Source organism: Falco biarmicus, chromosome 1, assembly GCF_023638135.1.
Source record: "Falco biarmicus isolate bFalBia1 chromosome 1, bFalBia1.pri, whole genome shotgun sequence".
NCBI lineage: Eukaryota > Metazoa > Chordata > Aves > Falconiformes > Falconidae > Falco > Falco biarmicus.
Window position 1 is genome coordinate 94699460 of NC_079288.1, and position 22612 is coordinate 94722071.

Below are 22612 nucleotides of genomic sequence, written 5' to 3' on the forward strand. Positions count from 1 at the left end.
AATTATGTAGATCTCTCTATATTCACAATGTAGATATTTACTTCCAGAGGTCTGGTTCACTCTGTGCCTAAATCAGGCGGGTGAGATATAATCTAGATATTTTCCTTTAGATTCACATAACATTCTATCATAGGTTTCATGATTATTACCAGATCAAGGTCCTGCTCAGCAATACAACATATATGTGTATATTATTATTCTACTAATAAAATGATACTACATGCCAATCAGTAACATGTACTTCAGCCTAGAAGTAGCACACTAAACTAGAAAGCAGAAAAAAGACGACTGGAGAACACTGAGACATTGCGAAACCACTGCAGAAAATTAAACTATGTTTGCTTGGGCTTCAGGTTTTTCTTACACTCTTTTATCTACTTCTAAATACCACCAACCTTTTCAGATTGTCCCATGCTTAGAAGTGTTAGTCAATCTACTTGATAGCTTGTGGCAAAGACTGACCCTGGTATTATTGGAAGAATCTATGGGAAGATACCAGTATTTCAGAAATATACAGTAGCACTGTTACAGTAATACTGCAACATTACAGAAGTATTACAAAAATTCTCCCTGTGCCTGGAAACACATTATTTAAACTCCACAGTGCTGCACACCCAAAGCCTCTTCTCCAATCAACTGTAACAGACTTGGCTCCACAAAGGCAAACTGGATAAATATTACTCTTAACATATTAAAAGGAATAAATGATAAAACCAGCTTTTCATATCACACGAAAGCCATCAATGCATGTCATGTCATTTTAAAGTGATCTTTTAAGTGTTAAAATAAACAGCAGAAACGTACAAGGCCACGAAAAATTTTTTTGTTCCCTTTTAGAGAAGGAAGGTAATCCAAGGGATTTAGAAATAATTGTACAGCTTCAGCACCGAATAATTGCAGTAAGTAAAAGCTTATTTAAACTATTTTAACCTGGAGCTTTACATCTGTCAGGTCAGGGCTGTCAGGTGCAAACTCCACTCGCAGGGTATCACAGACGCTTTCTAAATACCCCTGCATATCATATATATTGCTGCAATGCCTTGGTGCATCAGGATGAGTTAAGAACAGTCTTGTCCCTAGATTTACTGATAATCAGTATGTCATTAAAATGTGATTTCATTTTGGGTATGACCACTGTCAAGCTACAGGCATGGTAATATTCCTGTGGGAAACCCTGTTGAGCCCCCTTAAGAGAGACCTATCTCTGCCAGTAAGGAAGGAGCACAGCCTTCTTAAAACAATGTGGCAAATGTAGGGTCTCTCAAGAGGAAAAGATTTAATTCACTTTTTCATGTTAGTCGTTGCTACCTATTGATGTCCTAAACCTGCTGCTGAATACTAGGGAATTCACAGTAAGCAACCATAAGGTAAAGCTTTTACCGGCATGTATCTAAGCATTAATTGAAATGCCTCAAGGCAGAGTAAAAATGCTTCTGAAACATTTACATGAGATGAACAGAGCTCGGGTAAGAAAGAAAAAAAGGGTATTCTCAACAGTTTCCTTTATAGATATCTGCATCAATTAGTCTTTAAATACAATGAATTTTTGACTTAAGCTCTCAGAATTAAAGCCTGTTGCAAAGATCTCCAAGGTCTCGAGAAAACGTGGCTCAATGAAATACCCTGGAACTATTTTTATCAAAACAGCACTTACAGGATTGGTCTTCTAATAGCAGGCTTAGAAGACACTGGGTTTGGTTGCTTTTGGTTTGGTTCTTTTTTTCTTTTGAAGGCTCTCAGGGAGTATTTGTCAGGGAGACTTTGAGGCTACATAATTTAGGTACATCATGCTCCTGTGTACAGCACACACTACCAAACACACAATTATGACCAAATCTTAATCCTCCTTCCACTGTATCTTCTGAATAATAACCTGTGTCATTACAGAAAACCATTTTTTACTGCAAGTGAGGTTGTATGCCAGAGTAACTTCCCCTTATCCCACTCCTGCTGCAATCCTGGTGAGCCATGTTGAGCCCTGGGTAACATGGTAGAAACAGCATGGAGAGCCTGGCCCTCGCGTGCCCGGTGGGGCACAGGCCAGGGAATCTGCAGGGAAAGATGGCGAAGGACTGGATGGAAAGCACTAACACACACCCCTTCCAAGCAAGGTCTGGGGAGGAAATTCTAATTTTGGAGAAAATTTTAATTTTTTTCTTGCAGAAGTGATGTGTCACCCCGCAAAGTGCGATAGCTGCTGTCTGCTGATAACTCTGTGACAGGCAGTAGTTGGGAGCATCAAGCTTTTGGCAGCCTGGGATAAGTTGGCATCACCCACAGGCTTTTTGAGTTTGATTTTCTGGTTACTCCCTGTCACTTCTCTAGTCACTAGCATGTGCAACACATATCCACATGTCCATGGTGCAGCTGATGGGAACAGCACTGCCTGGGGGAGGCTTGATGGGGCTGTAAGCTGCAAGGCCCAAACTGATAAAACTCTTTGGGAGCGAACTTCTGATTGCACTTAGTGCAGGGAGACTTTGTGCAGGTCCTGGCACCAGGGGTCCCAGCAGGGTCCTCCACCCCTGGGGAAACAGGGTTCTGAAGCTGTAATCTGACTTAAAAGCTCCCAGCAGGGAACGCATCCCGCTCCCAAGCAAGTCGCCAGAAACTCTAGTGATCCGACTCCTGAGAAAGCATGGCCAATTTCCCCTCTGAATTTGTTGGGATCATCTTTTAACCCTGGCATCTCAGCTTGCCTTTTTCGCCTATATTAAGGACCTATCTGCTATTAAAGGTATCGTCTTCACGTAATACCTTGTAGACCATCATCCCATCATCTCACATCCTCCTCTTGGACAAAGTAAGTAGATTGAACTTCTTAAGTCTGTAATTGTAGGGCCCATTTTCCAGAGATTGAGTGAATTTGCTACTGGCTTTAATGCTGTCGGGATTTACTCTCAGTGCTTCAGCTGGGGTAACTTCTGTGCTCAGGTCAGAAGAAAATGTAACTAAACCATTGCTGAGTTGTTCCCATTCCAAACATCTCCTCCAAATCTTTCACTGTACACTTAATATTTTTCAATCTGCTTTAATTAAGGCTTAGCAATCAGAAGACAAAATCTTTGAAGTTTAACATTTCAATAGCGTGTGAAAATGTTAAATGCTAAGTCCTTTTGTATAAGCCTTATTCTGTTTGTTAACAATTTTCCAATATATGAAACAGCTTGTTCAAAGCAGATAAAGAAAAAAAGATTGGTGTGGATAATACCTTGTGGCTAGCACGTTCCTTAAATTCAGTTATTTACCAAATGTTATGCTGGTGACAGTAGAGTGCTTGGCAAAAGCCAGACAGTAAATCATATAAAATTATACTCCCATGCAACCTTAAATTTTGCATTTTAATTGTCTTTAAACAGATCGTGCCAGTGTTATAGCCTAAAATATGTAATACAGTTCTAGATAACAGAAAATAAACTGAGAGATCAGAAAATAGCAATAAGAACTATGGAGGGATGTTTCCTCCCAGTGCAGTTCATTTTATGCCTCTGAAATTGCAAGTAAGCAAAATAGAGGCATACCACTACCACAGGCTGGACGGTTACTTCAGTACCACTCATATCTAGAGTGGTTGCTAGTGGGGAAGCACTCACAGGAATCTGTGTAATGAGTATCTTCGTGGCTGAAGAACTGGAAATCAAAGACTTACAGGCATGTGACAAGTAAGTCAAGGATCTGAGAAGCCTAGGACTGCTTTATTTCCCCCGAGAGCTGGGCAGAGAGCTGTAAGAACATACTGTACCTATAGTATATAGAAGTACAACACACTAAATATGGATTTATAATGGTATTTTTGGACATAACTTAAAAGGACTCTTTCACGTTTTGGTCTGTTTTTGTTGTTGGCAAGAAGGTCCTTGTGCAATCCTGCCCTGGTCCCTGTGAAATGTATGCTACCCAGTCTAGTTTCCATCATCTGAGTGCTCTCATAACTGACTGAACTTGATACCTAGGAAAAAATAAGCAGTCAGAAGTCTCAATACAGATACTATAATATGTATCCTAATAGCTTTACTACTGAGAGACTGTTGCTTGTTTTTATTGTTCATAAAATTTGTATTGATAACTACTTAAGCTATATAAATGATTCCCACATATGACATTCCTGATAATCTATAACAAGCCATCAAGTCTACTGTTTGTGGTAGGACCCACCCATGAAATCAGGCAACTTTGTCCATAATTTTGAAAGTAATACTATTGTAAATATTGCAGTAAAGTATGCGATATAAATGCAAGTGTACCGTAATATCCACAGCGTATGTATTAATGCAACCATTAAACAGAATAGTACTGCCACAATATTAATACATTTTAGATTATAGTAGCAGAACTAATACACATTAGGTTACATCATTTTCCTACAGTAATTACTGGAATACTACATTATCCATAAGAAACTGCCATCTGCCTTCAAGAACTCGATTTCTCTGCCATTTCAGAGCAGCAGGAGCACAGCTGCCCTCTCTGGAGACAGAGCTCCTGCTGAGGAACAGCACCAGGCATTTCAGGAACAGCAGAGGTTCACAGGTCAGTGTTTTGGTGGTGCTGACTCCTTGGAGCTGCGTAGGTACCACTGACATGGGAAGTTCTTCAGGAAACATTTGCTGCAGGTGCAGTCTTACCTGGGAGCTGCAGATGCCTGGCACTTCTAGGTTCTCTAGATTTTGTTCTCAAGTCAAAAAAACCCTAATAAAGATGCTGCGGGACAGAACAAGAGGACCTTTGCTTTGTGATGGTGAGAGGCAAAGGTGTTTTCTGATTAATTTACGTGATTAACGCCAATCTTGATCAATGAAGATGACAAAAGGCCATAAACTCCTCCTGAGATAGTCAAGGCTTTTCAGCTTACAGAAAACAACATAAATATTCATTTGGCTTATAATGCAAACTGAAAATCCTCATTTGACCAGTTTTGAGGGCCAGAAGTAATCCTTACTCCTTCAGAATTCCTGTTCTCAGGAAAAACGCAATGCCAGACTGTTGCCACAGGCCAGCCCTTGCAGGACACTGAACTGAGCATCTTCAGCCATCAAACAGGGTCTTCATTTCTCACTGCATGAAAGAGAGAATCTCAGTCCCGCAGAGAGTACATCAACAATGCTATCTGCCCGCTAATTAAATCTATCTCTGAAGTTCCCCGACTACTGGAAAAGTAACAACTGTTTTTCAAGAAATTTTATAGGAAAAATACTCTGCTCAATAAAAAAGATTTTCTCCTTGCAGAAAATGTGCAGAACATGGAAAGACACTGGCATGAGCCACACAAAAATCTAGGAAGGTAATATTGGTAAGAAATGTGCTTCCTGATCTGGAGACCCAGGTTCTCCATCCCAGCATCTCACATTCCCACATGTGATTCCTGTTATTTTATGTCCCTCAGTTACAAGACATCTAAATCAGTAGCACAGGACTTTCCAGTGCATGCAAAACCCTGCATATTAAAAAAATGGACATGTGCAAATACCATTAATTTCTAATACAGTCATTTTTCTTTTGTGTCTCAGAAAATCTTTCTACTTCCATTTTCTAGATCAGCTCTTTTTAAATGGGCACTGCATCCCCACAGCAGGAATGTACTGGGGCGGGGGCCTGCCCAGGCTCTAGCTGAGCTGAGTAGAAAGGTTTATGGTGGAAGACTAGGCTTTGCTACATCCATGATTTACTCCCTGCACTGACATGCCCTTCTCTGCTTCCAGCAGGACTCTGAAACACATCTCGTTCCTTCCTCCTCCAAAAAGGCAGCCAGCAGAAGGAGCTGAGTTGAGGACCGGGCCGAGCATGTTGTGGAGCTTGTTTGCCCATTCCTTCTCTTCTCAGTGCTCCTTGCTAAGTACTATGGAGTGCTTACTGGATCCCAGACACATCCTAAGGATGCCACTTGGCTGGGAAACTGCTGGGACAAAGCACAAGGAGGCAACAGTGAGGAAGTGAGTGGGATAGGAAGGAAGGAGCACAACCAAGCAAATCCCTCTGGAGTCAGGCAGCATCTCTCTGCTCCATACCTGCTCTATCTCCCACTGCAAGACTGGTTTTCAAAGCAGAGGGAAAAGCAGGAGAGTACGGCAAGAGAGAGAAAGACAGTCAAGTAAAGCAGCTCTGAACAGTACCTGCTTCAAGAGAATTTTGCCCCAACTAATACTGGCAAGCCCATAAAGCCACAGGTAAGTCCCAAAATGCAAGTTGTGTCCTTTACATCAATGAACAATTCACTGGCTGGAACTTAGTTGACAGCAACACATCCCAATATTCAGGGATAGCCAATGTCTCCAAATAAAAGATGTGCTTGAACTAGAGTAGCTCCCTACCAAGGCACAGGAAGTCTCAGGATGCTACAAAACGGTACACAGACTGCTCCCTGCTCCAGACGGCTGACGGGGAAAGCCCACATCCCTCCCATTGCACAGTGCTGCAAGGATGCCCATGGGTAGTGCCCCTGTGCAGACCAAGCCCACACCTGCTGCCTCTACTCTTGGGATGTGGGGAGAGGCACACACCTGTACCCAGCTTAGCAGGCTTCAGCTCACCCCCTGAACTCCCCACAATGTGGAACTGCTTGTTTGAGGATCAGAAAACCCCGAACAACTTACACCATACCACATCCACAGCACACAAAAATTCTGCTTCTCCAAGTCCTCCTGAAGAAAGAAAAATTCAGAGGAGAGAGAGGGTGTGCCCCTTTAACAGAGAGATATAATTAACCATTCCAACAATTTATCAAGGTTTCTCAGGCATTTCCAATCACAACAATTTTAAATCAAGGTTGCATGCTTTATTTCTGAAATAAACACTCTTGTTCAAACAAGAATTATTTCAGGAAAGTTTGATAGTATATGTTATAAAACGAGGTCAGACTAGATTATCACAGTATTCCCTTCTGGCATTATAATCTATGAATCTATAAAAAAGAGAGGATTTAATTGATGAAGTTTAGCCCCATTAGCCCCTCATTACCAGATGACATTGTCATCGTTAATCTCTGACTCCGAATGACTATAGATCCAAATTCAACCTTTTCTCTCTAATTTTATATACATTTTATATCTATGATATACACACATGGTTTCAAGGGATTATAAAATCCACCCTTTACCTTTCCCCTGCATTAAGTACATGGAAAACATTAGATTTCAGAATTATCCTGTTTGCAGGGCACTGACACTTTTTCTTTTGCTCAAAAGGAGTTTTTTTCAGTAGATTTTCAAGGTGAAGGAAAGGAACATTGATTCAGACCAGACAAAGATGTCCAGGGATTGCTATAATGAAGATCTGAGGCTGTGTGGAAAATGACATGCAAAAGTCATACACAAGTAGTTGACATAAATGTACTTTCTTTTTAGCTCAGTGACAACCTTACACAGACATCCTCATCTGGATATGGAGATGATCGTAATGCTGTTACCAGGGAATAATGATTTATGAAAAGTCCTGCTGAAGCCTGGTTTTGGATATCAAGTAAATTCTGAGCAGCAATTTTCTTATATCCATTTATAATCCCCCCACCCCCCCCCAAGTTTGCAAAAGAAAACAGGAATAATGGAAACCTTCAGACAGTCCATTAATTTTACACCCCCTTATATCAAGTCATTCCAATTCATTTCTCAGGCATTTACTTTACTTTTAAACTATTTCTCCTGTCCAAATTTTGTCCTCAGACAAGAAACTGGACTGAAATGGAGCAGCTATTTGATATAGCTTCATTACAGGCAATGAAGGAAAACAATCTGTTGAGTTCACTTCTGTTTGGACTGGCCTGCCACTGAAGAACAATTGTGATTTAAGGATACCTGCAACATGTGGAGTATATAAATAGAGAAAATGCAGATGAAATATTGAGTTGACAGAACTCAATGGCAAAACTGTTAATTTTATTTCTTTCCAAGCATACAGCCTCTCTCCCACCCCATCTCTCAATTTCATAGTGCGATTTTTATTTTTAGCATCTAAGAGTGAATAAGTTTGAACGCAATAACACATTTCTTCAATGTTAAAACCAATGTTTATGGAGACAATTCTTTCAGGTATAGATGTCCCTGTCTTTGGCCCTTGGAAATAGGTTGAACCTTCCTGATGCTCGGCAGCACTCAGCGCTGGGCACCCCATGCCCACAGCTGCCCAGGGGTTAATAAGGGAACAAGGCAGCTCTTCAGCAGTTTGCTCCCAAGTGCATTCACCAACCAGAGGACACACACCAAAAGCCTTGTCTCTGTTCTTCTCTTTTTCAAATTAGAAATAGTCTTTCTTTCTTGAATGGGCAGCTGAAGAATGAATCTGCGTGCAGTTTGCTTCTCAGAAAAACAAAGTAAAGAAAGATATTTATAGCTCAAATCTAAAGTAAACCATACCTGAGAAGCCAGATTAGACAAAAGTCCTTTTTTATCTGAGGTTTTTGGTACAGATTAGGGAGGATTAAGACAGTATCCTTCTCTCACTGTCATGTGAACGACTGCAGCAAAGTGCAAGTTTTAGCCGGCTCCCCATTAACATGAAAGACCAGCAATGTTTAAAGGTAGGCACAGAAGTTTTTCTACCAGCCTGTGTCACTTCCCCAGAGCTGACAACAGAGAGAGAGTTCAAAACAAGTAGTTTGGGTTAATAGTGTACTTGCATGTAAATACATAAAAGCTTCACTGCTGTAAAGCTAATTTAAAAAAGGACATTTCTCTTTATAGTTCCCCTGAGTATAATAGAAGCTATGATATTCTTTCTACCATAATGTACGTTTCATTAAAGAGCTGGAGCTATAATTGTCTACATCAGTACGTAGCGGCAGACTGGATGAATTGTCCACATAAATTGCTTAATACAACTCTGAGCCCTGTTCCAGAGCACTGGTGACTCCTGCAACTGCATCACAGAGTCCCACCTGAGGTTATGCCACTGCCTGCAGCTCTCTGCAGGGCTTTGGACAGACCCAAAACAACCCCAAACCCCATAAAACCACCTGGTGCTGAACTCCACACTCCACAAACAACACTGCATTAAACATTTAAACCCATTCACTACATTCCACAGTGGACACGATTACGTGCCAGTAATATGGAAGATTTATGTGACAATTATGTATATGAAGCGATATGCAGGCTATTATCATTCTGAATAAATCAATAAAGTCAACTGAAAAATTAAACTGAGCATGTATGGAACATTTGACAGCAAATACATTTCGGTCTCTTAAGCGCTGTCATTTTCATTGCAATTTACTGCCTACCCTATAAGAGGGTTAAATCAGAAAAGTGAATAAAGCAAGAGAAGAGGTCTCAGAAAAGGAACTACAGCGCATTGAATCGCAATTTACCAGTAAATCAGCACGGCAGAAGGAAATTTTTGTCATAACAGGGCTGTAACATTTTTTTTAAAGCCAGTTTTGTCTTGAACTTGAAGCTAACGTTCATTAATGGCAATTTTAGGACTGTACTAAAATATAAAATATACTACAAATGTAGAGGTGTAATTTCATTGGTTTAAGGTTTCTGTGCATTATTCCTCATAAAATATGAATGCTGTTATCGACTCCGTAGGTAGGACGCAAAGTATCACCTTTTTAAGCTGAAGAGGAAAGAGGGAAATCTCTGAGACAACAGCCATTTTCCAACCTAGCGTGTAGACTCAGCATTCTCCCAACAGAGTTTTTTTGATCTTAATCACATTTTGACTTTCATCAAGATATATTTGCATGAAGGATTTAAGTTTGCCCATTTTTCATCCTGCAGCAAAATACAGAGTAGTTTCATTTAGAACGTACGGTCTCTGAAATCATTCACAAAGGCAGCAATATATGGTGTGCACTCATACACAGTACTTATATATATATATATATAGGAATATTATCTTAAAGAAGTACCTCTTAGCACACACATGAAAGTTTGCACTTGTTAGTCCACAGTGTTTTAAGCCAGAGAGCAGTAACACAGCGAGCAGCGTATGTAGCATATCCATGTGTACCAGGATATTAAATGCTGCTTCGTGAGTGCCTTTACAAGCCTCCGTATTCCCTGCCCTCTTTTGTGGAAGTTATCGCTGTATTAGATGTTGTTGAACATATTTGATATGAAAGCATTGTCTGTTTGCTACCAGTATCTAACGAGAATCTCCCCTAGAGTTGCCAGCAAGGTGCTGATTAATTAACTGAAGTAGTGAAGCTGAATAGTACAACAGCTGTTTAGAGAATTGTCATTAACTCGGTCTCTTTCCCCATCTATTCATTTCCTTGCAGCGCTACCACTAAACTGTAAATTTGGGAAACTTTCCCTTGCTCCTACCTTCACTCGTCCACGTTCCATACTGAAGGAAGGGGTGGCTGGTCAAGGCTTATTTAGAAAAAGAGAAGGGAAGCCAAGGAGGAGGGAGAAGAAAATAAACTTCCTGAAAGTCACAGCTCTGCTGTCACTTGTCAATGGCAGCTGACAATAGATGGTCCTCCAGGCAGAATGTCAAGACAGGAATCACATCTCTCCTCTGCTGATTGAGAAGTTCAGCAGTCTGACAGCCTTTCCCCGGGACTGCTGGTGTCCCATGGAGGCAGCGCGGCTCTCCCAGCCGGCAGCAGCGCGGATAAGGGCGGCTAAGCAGCTGCAGCCCACTCCCACGGTGTAATGACACTTGGCAGAGTATCCCAACCTGTGGACCTCAGCTGCCCCACTGCATAAAGATGATTATTCAGGAGAGTATAATCTGTATTAAGCGGCAGACGGAGGGGTGGGGGGAAGTGTTGATAGGACACGCATTTCTCATTAAAACATGCTGGATAGGCTTTCTGCACTTTGGAGGAGCTGCAGATTTCAAAGGAGAAGGTGCGATGAATATTTCTTTCATTATAGCCTGGGCAAAATTAATGCAAGGCAAAGTTTGGCACGGTCTCCTTGGCCTGATCACCTGATCACCTGAGCAAGCTCAGCTTATTCCACTTGACGTGCTCTGCTGTGACACACTGGAGATCAAAACATTAACACCAGCTGCATCTCTAACTGCTACTCTCTGCAATTTAATTTAATATTATGCTTCTTCACATGGGCCTCGCTTTATTATGCTTGAGAATTATGAAAACTGGAAATTACACATGTGATTAAACACCATCTAATCACTCCGTGTACTAAATAAGCCAAAATGCATCGGGAAATAGATCAGGTACAATTTTGGTGTGAAACAAATGAATGAAGGAATGTATTGCATTGATATAGATGGAGCATCTGCCTCGTGATAAAATTAAGTCTTGTGACAGAAATAAATCACTGTAGGGGAGAACGCAAACCATTATCCAATAGGATTTTGTCTTTTCTTCTTATGTGATGGGACTTATTGGATTCCCTGATGTTAGACAGCCAAGTGCATCCATGATATGATGATAAATCAGGAAGACTACACGATCTGAAATTTAACAGCACTTATTTCTGAGATGTTAAGATAAAGGAAAAAAAAATACTTTGATTTCTGCAAGTAACTATTAAATTGGGAATCTCCTTTTCTGATAATCTGATATTCCGTTACTGTGTCATATCATCAAACAATGCCAGCAACCAGCAGTGGGTAAAATAGATTTCGGACTAAGATGAATACAGGAACCACTTATCTTTCTTTTTTCTTTTCCAGTATTCACAGTTTTATCTAAAGAACACCATATAAAGGTTACTGTTGACATAAAAATGTACTGTTCTTATTACATTTTCGTTTTTGCATGAATATATACTTAAATGGAGGCAAAAAGTGTTTTCTGTTGCTACTTTCTACATTTGAATGAAAAAAATCCATATGCTACGTTAAAAATACAGAATAAATAATGGAACTTCAGCATGTATAGTGGTTGATAAATGTGATTCACAAAACATATCTTCATGTTTTAATAGCTTTCCATTGTTAGAAGTATGCTATTAATTAGTAGAAAAATGGATTCATCTATCCAGGATGTACTTGTGTTTCTTGCTTTTAACCCTTTTTTCTCTATCACAACTTTTGGCTACTACCTCAAAACATCAGCAAGTGCTGGAAGGGATGTAATTGAGGGAATATTTCTAAGCAAGATTTCTGTAGGTGCATTCTTGAGCAATCCTACGGCACTGTCACTTCAACAAAACAAGAACCACAATTACGTAAATGATGAGGTCACGATTAAAATTCAAACAAACAGATGAAGGTAAGGAGTATCAATAACAGCACTGCTAAGCACAGCACTGACTCAGCTGCCTTTGGTGGAAATACTGCAACAACTGAAACATGATGGTCTTGCAGGCAAGGCAGCTACTGCACCCTTTGATCCCGGTGTCCATATGTGACTGTCACCGTAAAGCCACTTTCAAGCCACTTTCTCCGAGCTGCCTCCCTGCAGCCTGCCCTGCGGTAAGCTGTGTGGGGGAGTGGCTGAGGAGGGAGAGAGGGTGGAGGGGAGAAAGCACTGAATGTTGATCACTTGTAATTATGGTAATCTCCTTCAAAAGCTTTAACTGCTCTAAACTCTGGCTGTCTTCAGACAGACCTAACTCCATGCGACACCACCATAAAAGCTGTTAAAGAAATGTAAACTACTCCGGCTGGGTGTCAGCCTTTAATGAGCGTGTGGTGCACAAACATGGGGCACTCCACACAAGGGAAGGAGATACCATAACTCTATCACAACCTGACGGGAGCGGTACCATTGGTAAAGCCCGGCTCTGCCACAACACAGGGTGAGCTCAAAATCACACAGCTGAAGCAAGGAAAAGCCAAGTTGTTTCTAATTACTTCTCCCACCTGTTTGGGAAACACCGTGCAGCACGGGTGAAAGCTAGTTATTATTTGACACCCTCCGGCTGAAAAGGACATGATAACTGGCACTTGCTGATGTCCCTCTGGGAAGGGAACTGCGTCAGAGCAGGCAGTTAAGCATCCCACCACACTGTACGTTAAGAAGCCCTGATATTCTCAGTTCTTTGCAAAAGAGACATGAAGGAAGGAGCGAAGACAGAGGATAAAACTTTGTGGGCCAAATAAAAAAGTTGTCTGGAGCCACGTGTCACAGCGGGGATATGGGGGCTGAGATAAATGAGACAGCAAGGCAAACCAGCCAGCACAGGACTGGGAGGGGTGAGATGCCTCTGCAAGGTGCACACCAGCCATCCAACGTTGGCTTAGGCTGGGCAGGAGGAGGATGCATACAGGAGGAAAGTCTTGCCCATTTCTCTAGCACTCACGTAAGGTAAAGAGTAGGCTACAAGGCTGCCCTGCATCCATCCTGTCAGAAGACCAATCTAGTCTCCCAGACAACAACCCAGCACACGGTCCCAGACATCCACTGGTGACAAAAGCAGGCTGTTTAGACCAAGTACCATAGCTAAAAGCCACGATTATTACTTTGAAGAAGAAATGGACTTCATCTAGCCGTGTCTGCAACCTTTTCTCATACCTTTTCAGCGATATTTTAGCAGGCAAGTTTGACAGTTGTGTTTAGAAAGATCAAGTTTTAAGTGACTAGACTGCAGTAGTCCATCACATTTGTATCACTATGGATGTAAACTTTACAATAACTTCATCAGGTAACTCTTATTTCCACTCTGAAATATGGCCTAGCCCAAAAAGACGAAACATTTAGCATTGCACCACCAAAGCCAACAAGAGTTTTGGGGCTGAGGGACCAAGAGCAATGCCTGATGTACCTGTAATTATCTGTCAAAACCACATGCAACTCCCAGAAATACCGTTCGTGTTGTTCTAACACAGATGTTGAAATCAAGTGCTAAAAAAGGCAGGAAATGCAGAGCTTGAATAGATACTTCAACCAGACTTGCGTCTCTGTGCTTGTGCCTTATAAAAAAATTCTCTAAATAAATAAAATAAAAAAATAATAATAAAAAAGAACCTTATTATCATCCAGTGTTTCACACAGAAAAAAACACAACAGTGTACCAGAAAACACCGAGATTTTACCTAATGTTTGCTTAAAATTATTCCATCTCAGGGTTGGGGGTTGCATGTGTTTTGATTGCAGTTCTTCAGCTTTCTCCATGGACTACACCTCTGCTGCCACCCCCAGTGGCTGCATCACAGTGATCCCTGGTGAAAGCCCTCACCCAGGCAGCTGTGGGGAGCTGGACTGTCTGTGGGGCTGGCTGCCATGGCATTTGGTCCCTGAGGTTCCCTCCCACTCTGTCTCCCCTTACCGTGAGGAAATTTCCATGAATGCAAAGCCAGCTGACTTAGTCACCTCAGAGCCAGAATGGGGCAGGTAGTGTCGACCATCAAAGAGTTTGGACTTTCACGTCACTTGGAGACCTGGGCAGGACATTACAGGCACAAGCAGCCTACAAGCCCTACACTGCCAGAGTAACGCAGTTCCAAGACCACTCTTACCTACACTATATTTAGGCTGCTAGCGCAGGAGCAAAGATGTGTTTTCTTGCAGACTCTTCATTTAGATAGCTTAGAGTAAGCTCAGCTGGAAGACCAGATGGCGAGATGGGCCACGGTGGAAAATGGTGTGAGATAACCTTTTTTATCCACTACGATCAATATATCAGTGGAAAAATCTGAAGAACAAGAGCAGAGATGAATACATGCATAGCAAATTGCATTTTAAATTATTTCCACAGAAAGTTTAAGACTAAATTTGTTTTAACACCCATCTATAAAATCAGGGCATAAAGCAACCAGTATTTTATCACCAAGAGCATTCAAGTTTGGTTGCCCTTCAGAAATGAGGAAGATCAGACTATAATAGCTTTATATGTGAAAACAGTCTTTGATTGACAGAATCTAATCATCTGAAGGGCAGCAAACCCACATTAGGAAAGCAGAATTCTCTGTTCAAGTTCTGGCTTGCAACATCTATTAGCATCTTAACATTCACTTGTACAAGTTTTTGCTAACTGAACATATTATTATTCTGTTACTGTGGTAGAAAAATAGCGACCTTTCTTTCCATGATAAAAATATGAGGGTACTTTTCCTGTAGTTTATATATCTTATACCATAGGTCATTTTTAAAGGCTTTTCTTTTTTAGGTCCCACCATTTATCTTTTCATTCTGAGAAAAAGCTAGTTTATTTAGCACAATAAGACCTTCACACAACTTTCCGGTATCAATTATTACAGTGACATGGCAACTCCCGTGTGAAAGGTTTCCTGCAATGTGTCTTGTGCAGACAAATAAACACAAGGGAAAAAAAAAAAAAAGACAAAGTACACATAACCTCCTTGCTGTCTATCTTACAAAAATACCTGCGAGCAAAGAGAATTAATTGGAAGTTTGATCACAGAAAGAAAGCCTTGTGCTGGCAACCCAACATTAACATTCTAAAACTTCAAACCAAAAAAATCTGAAGGAAAAAACATGGTGAAGCATGTTTTGCAAAACAGATTTGGGGTAGGGTGTAGGGGGCACAAAATGCTATACATGAGTGTTTTGCTAAATGTGCAATATTACAAACATTTGACTGGCACTAAGATAATACAATTCTCCATAAAAATAATGAGCAGCTCTGAATAGATAAGTAGGCCATTACCAAGACAAACACCAAAACTACTCCTAGTACAGTATCCTTGGTGTATTACTTCTTCACCTGAATATCACAGCAAGAGAAGAAAGAGCCTTTGTGTACACAGAATCTTGTGTACATGAGTACACAGAATCTTGTGTACATGAAGAGGTGTTGAGAGTAGGGAGAGGATGTTTCTCATGGTGCGTATTTCTGCTGTTGGCTTTGTCCTGATGTCCCCTTCAGAGCACAACTGAGTACAAGTGGCCTGTCCTGCAAGAACAAAGGATTTAGCTTGACTGCACAGAAATGAGACTCTGTTTTAAATCCAGCGATTACCCTAGGATATCAGCCCTTCCAGGATGACACGTTGCATACATAAGGATTTATCCAGAAGAAATTAGAGGAAGGTGTGGGCATCTGCCATAGCCCAAGTTGAAGAAAGCACAGAGATCCCTGCCACAGGAGAACGCAAGAAGACAGCACATCATTGCTTTTGTGAAATAGCCCCTGGGACATCGCAGATTTGGGGCAACAACTTGAAACTCTAAGCACACCTGGAGCTCGAGCAACTGGGCTGGCTTTGTGGCATACATTTCATGTGAAACATGCTGCAAACTGTACCTTTTAGAACAATTATTGCCTTTTTAAGGACAATTATGTATTATGTATGATGTATAATTTATTCCGGAGGTTACTGGTTTATAAGAGTTGTAGGCAAACTGCCAAGTTATCGTCTGAACTGTAGTTATGAGTAATAACAAGGGTTATAATTTACATTCGTACTCTGTTTTTAAGTTAATGAGCTATCCAGCATGAAACCCAGTACTTGGCTTTTTGTTTCTGTGCTTTCTTACTATTTCTTATATTTAAGAATACAGCTTGGTTATATAATTTGCCTCTTAGCTATGTGGCACCCTAAATACCTTTTACTGAACTGTCAGGGTAGTGACCGTTTGCCTTAACAGAGAAGCCACTATGTGCACACCCATGACTCTTACACACAGACGCTGACATTTGTACTTGCTCTGGTTAAAGAGGAAATACTACCAGGGCAATAGGATTATACCTTCTTCTCCTGGGAAAAAAAAAAAAAAAAATATCTTTGGGATCTTTCCACTTGTACCTGGCCACCAGCCACCAGGACAAGGTGCTTCAATGCAGCATTTCATACAGAGTGCAGCTGCTCAAGTAGCACGACACCCAGTTGCAGCACTGGGGATAAGCCACATCCTGGTATGTGACTAATGAAAGTACAACCTTCTGGCCTAGGGGCAAGAATGCCAGTGATTGAGCCACGCTGCCACGCACACTCAGTTTTCCCCAGCTGACCAGATAGCTCATTTATATTAAAAACCTGGATTAAATTTAGAGCAGTGAGAGACTGAGATAGCCCACTTGGTGTGCAGTCTTTTTCTTTCTGGTGAAAGAGCAATAAGGAAGAGTTGAACACCAAGAAGGAGACAAATTAAGGAAGAAATGGACTCGGTGAGCTCTGGAGCTACCAGGAAGTCCTGGCAAAAATATTAAGAGACAGAACTGATGTGAAGGACAAGGACAGAAGGGCAGAAAATACAGAGAGGCTTGTTGTTAAGAGGGCCACTTATGTCTGTCACCAGAGAGTAATATTTATAAATCCTGAGCCTGGCCTTGGTGAATGTAAGCCTGGCAGGATCACCAAGCTTAATTTGCCCTTCATACCCATGGCACTGCTAATGGTAGCCCAGTGGGCACCTCTGCTTCCCATAAGAAACTTGTAATCACTTCCCCTTCCCTAGAAGAAGTAACGAACTATTAAGTCCTTGGCACGTAGAAAAGAAACAATAATTAGATGATGCCATGCCTGGACTTTTTTGTTAGTCATCTTCCAGTCATGGTTGTTAAGTGCTACTCTGGTGCCAAGTATTAATTATTTGAAAATTGGTGCTTGGTGATGGACCAAGTCTTTTCTCATCGTAACTCAGTACCACCAGCGTAATGGCATGGAAGAAATAAGCCCAAACTTTAGTCAAGAAAAGGAGAGTGGAAGTAAGCATGGCAGAATTTTCACTGGAAGTTTTGCTGATCCACTTGCTTTTTACCCCAGTGCCTCATTCCCGTCTCTGAGGCCTCGCCTCACCCTCCCAAACCAAGGACCCTCTGAGACCAGGAGAGCCCACTGCAAAGTGCAGCTCTTCCCAACTGAAGACCTAAACATGGCTCTGCAGGCACCACCTTCATCCACGGACTGCTCCAGGACTTCCCTTCCAAGCCCGGTGAAGCCACCTTCTCTAAGCTGAAGGTGAGAGCTGTGCTCACGTTAAAGCAAGAAAACAACTGTTTTAATAACTACCTCAGGGGAAGAGACAGATGAATATCAGAGGTGGGATTCACCTCTCCACCACAACAGCCTTTCTTCTACAGCTTCTGCAGCACCATGGCAGCCCTGTGGGCCTGTGGCAAACCTGAGAGTGATGCTCAGGCAGCAAGAATGGCCACCCTGGCCTCAATCCTCCCTTCATTTTACATTTTCACAACTCAAAGTGGATGGAGGAAGCTGGATGCTTTCTTCTGCAACTGGAGTTAGTTCCAGAATAAATCTCTTTCAAACAATTACTGGATTACCCACTGTCCTTTTTGTCTAGCAAAAGCCTTAAGAGATTTGCTTGTCACTGTTGCTGTATTTCCACAGGACAAAATATTCTTTTTCTAAGCAACCTTCTACAAGCAAAGATTTTAGAGTCCTACAACCTGGGCACAAGAAAAGGGGGGAAAAGGATTGCCTTGAGGAACTGAAGGCTCACAGAAATTCCACTAGAAGACAAGGTCAAGGGCTTAAGGTTTAAAGCACTCACTAAAAAGATGTGAGGTCCAGAACATTTTTCTCTGCTTGCTACATTCTGAACACACACCCTAAGGCTCTGGAAGTGTCTTGCTCTCAAGACTCTTACCAATACTGTCCCACATGGGCAAACATCATTAAATACTCACTAGAAACCTGGAAAACAATTCCAGACTGGAACCCCAACTCGTATGCTATGCTTGAAAAATGGCATGGAGATGAGAGTCACCTACCGCAGAGCCACCTGATCCTCTGGATTCATTATCATGCTGGGAGATGCAGGAGCTGGCCAGACTGCCACAGCTCAGTCCTGCTGTGCCAGGACTTACTCCTGCTCACTGTGGGTGCTGCTGTGAGCATCCTCCATGGAGTTATTTACAAGAGGATACTTACAATATGTCCATGAATAAGCACATGAAAGGTATAGTGGACAGTCAATATCAGGCTAACGTGTTTCTCTCTAAGTGAACCTCAGCTGCTTCAAAAGAAAGGAGGAAGCTTCTACATGATGGAAAGATGAATGAAACCTGAGAGCAGTAAGAAGAAGGAAATCATGGGGGTGAGGGAGGGGAAGGTGGATTTTGCAAACCACAGCCAGCTGTCCTTACACCAGAGAAACCCTGAAGCTACTTCCATTTATTTGGTGTCCTGAGCAGTAATCACTTGAGAAGCAGAGTGTCATAAATACCTTCCCCAATGGTCCTCCCACCCTGTGCTGGTTAATGCTGGAGCAGCAGAGAATCTTGCCCTGTACTTCTGGTGTTTATTTTTAAAAGGTAATAGCAACAGAAATACACAAACCATTTGTGTTGGTGAAAAAAGGCTTACAAATTTGTTAACAGGTGCTTTTTAAACATAAAGGTAGAAAGATTTCCAGCTTAGAAAGAGATAAATACATAAAATTAATATTAAACTGAACTGCTTAGCTTTTGTTCCGCAGCACACAAGAAGCCAGTATTCACACATACATGCCTGGAATATATGATACTGCAAATGAAATACAAAAAGTGATAGAAATTCTTCCCATGATATTTGTGTAGTGGGGATGTGTTAGAACTGGTCTTATCCTGAGTCTGTTTAGCTACAAAAGCAATGCAGTTCATTAGTCACTCTTCCATGCTACTCAGATATGGGAATTTTTATGTAACTTACAGCATTCCTCTTTAGATAGTTTTAGCAGGAGCCCACCTACATATTAATGTCCCCCCATTGATGCTCTTTATTAACCTTTATAAAACCATTGTCCTAAACCAGCTTCAGTGCCTGACTGCAACATCTGGCCCTCATCACCCATGAAAGCAGGACCAGCTACAGAGCGATGCTGCTCGCCCAGAAACCTATTTCCAACTGCCACAGAACATTGTGCCAGTTTCCAGCCTGAGCAACTCCACAGGACCTTGCCTTTCATTACCCAGGCTGTTCAGATCAAGGCCTTTGTTCTTACATGACTAGTTTAAGTTAGCTTGGGGGTCAAAGAAAGAAAGTACTTAAGAGAATGGCTTTAAAACCTCACAAGGAAGCAGGTTTGGTTTCTTTAATTAAGAGTGCCCTGAAACTGCAGCTCAGACTTTGCTGGAAGGAAGAAATGCAACCGAGGGGTAAACACAGACTTTACATTGAGTCTGTTGGAGCCACTGAAGCTTTTCGCGACTGATGCTCAGCCTCAGCAAAGACACTAGGAAACGGGGCTAGCTTTATAAACCGCCCCTTGCTGCTGTCCTTCCAGGGGAAGGGCCTGAGCCACTCCGAGCAATGAAAGACATTAGTGAAGAAAAACACAGGAAGGTGAATGTTTTCTAAGTGCTAGTACTGGCTCGGTGATGGAAGGCAGGCACCTGCTCTCTGGATCTCCGTGGTACCCACCCAGCACCCTTGGCTGCTGCTGGTACTGTTTACCCATGACAGCACGTACAGCTGTACTTCAGCCTGTCCCTGGCTGCAAGCCTGGCTGTGGGCTCGTATTTTGGACAATGATAAAACATGCTGCCCTGGTCTTACAGAGTAGCAGCTTCTTCAGCAATACTTTTAGACTACCCCAGAGTTCTGATTTTGACAATATTGTGCAACTGTGTTTGAGCTGCCATGGTAAGTATCTGAAATTAAACCATATTCAGGTTCTCTCCCTCCCCATCGCAGTACAGCTCTGTATCGATGCCTCTATAGATGTAGAACAAAACAAGACTCAGCAAAGTGTTTAAAATGTCACGGGTTACTTTTTTCATATTTCTACACAGATCTTAATGCTTTGCAAGATGTAACCAGGCTTCTCCCTCACCCTGATTTATGAAAACTTCAATTTAAAAAGAGGGGAAGGAAATCATGCCTTATGCTGCCCTTAAATGTCAGTCAACTTTAAGAGTAGTGAACAGGTCCCTACTTTTCAAATGTCAGTAAGACTTCTCATAAAAAAAACATGGGCGAGATGTCTGTATAGTTCACATGCCGTATGATCTCATTTTCAAATGCTTCTGATCTTTCCTTTTTCCCCTAGTTTGGCTGGCAGAGTAAACCAATTCGCAGTGCCCTCCCATCTGCAGCTCCATCACAGAAACAGTCGTGTGCCCCCTGATATCTTGATCTTTTAACACCGTCTTTTTTTCCTCTCCCCCCCCCCCCTCCATTTTAAACAATACCTTCAAGTTAGCTTTAACACCTCAGAAAATAGTGCCATAAAAATAAACAAAAGACCCAGGACTAAAATTGAACATAAAAGTTGTTGGAGATATTGTTTCTTGACAAATAGCCTCTCCAAACATCATAAATTGTCCAAAACCTCTTAAACCTTTGCTCTACATCACCCACGTAGGACTGCAAAGGGAATACAGCCAAGGAACTGCAGGCTAATTGAAAAATCATTCACTTGAGATACAGTAAGTATCGTGCTCCAGTTCTATGAAAGTATACAGAAACCTGACACAAGTGGCATCCTCCATGAACTAAGCAACTGACTGATCAGCAAACTCAAAAGGAAAATAATCTGTTTTTTCCTCCCTTGCATTGCTGAATTTGCATTTAATAATTCATCTGAGATAAAAAAAAAAAAAGCCTTCGAGATACATTGGGTGGCACCAATTCCTTCTCAGCCTCCAGGACTGCCACCTCTTGAAAACTACAGTATTGACTGGTAAAGCTGGTGGTATAAGGACCCAGGAGCTGCTATTTCTAAACCCCTATTATTCAAAGATCGTTATCACCGTTTTCCATTAGCAGAAGTAAGTAAAAGCTTTGCTGTATAACTGACAATGTTACTTTGGGGGAAGGGGAAAGAAGGCTCAATATTGTACTGCAAGAAGCATCCTATTGATCCTGACTTTTTATAAGATTTTTGTGCCTTTTTTCTTGAGGCCATTTAGCACTGACTTTGCCTATAATTAATTTTACAGTCAGTGGGAGCTTCTGGATTTTACAGGTTCAGTACAAATGGAAACACCTGTAGAAGGTGTTATTTACCTTATATTTTAATATTCTGCACTCTCTGTCCTCCCAAATCCCATTTACCAGGTTCAGCATATCCCTCTATACTACAAAAACATGTCAGACACTCACATTTCAAGCTCTGTCCTTCTGCTGGGTTTATGATGCAGTGAAAATAGTCTGTCATGTCATGATTCCCAAAAGTCTGCTCCAAGCACTAACAGAATTTACCTTCAGATCTTTTGTGCCTCAGTAACTGAATTTTTCACTGTCACCAGTTGCCTTACCCGTATACTCCCTCTGAAGCAGTAGGTGAGCACACATGTGCTTGGGCATGTGTTTCTCTGCCTCGTATTGGGATAGTGTAAGTGTAATTGTATTCAGAGAAATACATCACACTGTCCATTTTGGAATCCCTATGAAAATAACATCAGGGACATTGATATCATCTTCAGAAGATCCTTCCATTATCTCTTTTGTATGATCATGGCATGGGTCATCCTCCCTATCTACAGCGACAAGCTGCTAACATGACAAGACAAAATATCCCTTTTCTGAAGGTTCAGAATCAACTATTGATGAGGTAATTCCAGTTAAAGCTCTGTATGCTCCGTGACTTGCACTTTAAAATAAATATAAAAAATGTCCAACAAATCTCTAATAAATAGCCAGGAAAAAAATATCTGTTTGGACAATCTCTGGTGAAAGAACATGCTCAATACAGACACGGTGCAAGCGAACAAACAACAGAAGCCTCAACAGGGAAATTACGTTAAAAGCGGCGATTTATATCATGGAACATCATACCGCTTTCTTCTCATTGTACAGTCATTGGGTACAGTGGGAGTCAGGAAAGGAGACAAATGAAAAGGGAAGCAGAGGGAGGAACTGGATGGATGAGGGATATGTAACACATGGTCTAGCAAGGGAGACC

General features: G+C 41.6%; 1 protein-coding gene across 2 annotated transcripts in view; it reads right to left on the reverse strand.

Moving 5' to 3' along the window:
* Window positions 1-22612, reverse strand: part of PPARGC1A (PPARG coactivator 1 alpha) — a 372908-nt gene that overhangs the window by 117793 nt on the left and 232503 nt on the right. The window contains exon 1 of one of the 2 annotated variants that reach the window (XM_056356922.1): window positions 10263-10510. The exons of the other annotated variant lie outside the window; for it this stretch is intronic. Within the exon in view, the coding sequence (XP_056212897.1) occupies window positions 10263-10283 (21 nt within the window). The 5' untranslated portion in view covers window positions 10284-10510. Of the gene's footprint in view, window positions 1-10262; window positions 10511-22612 lie in introns of those variants that run through there. 2 annotated transcript variants of the gene reach the window in all.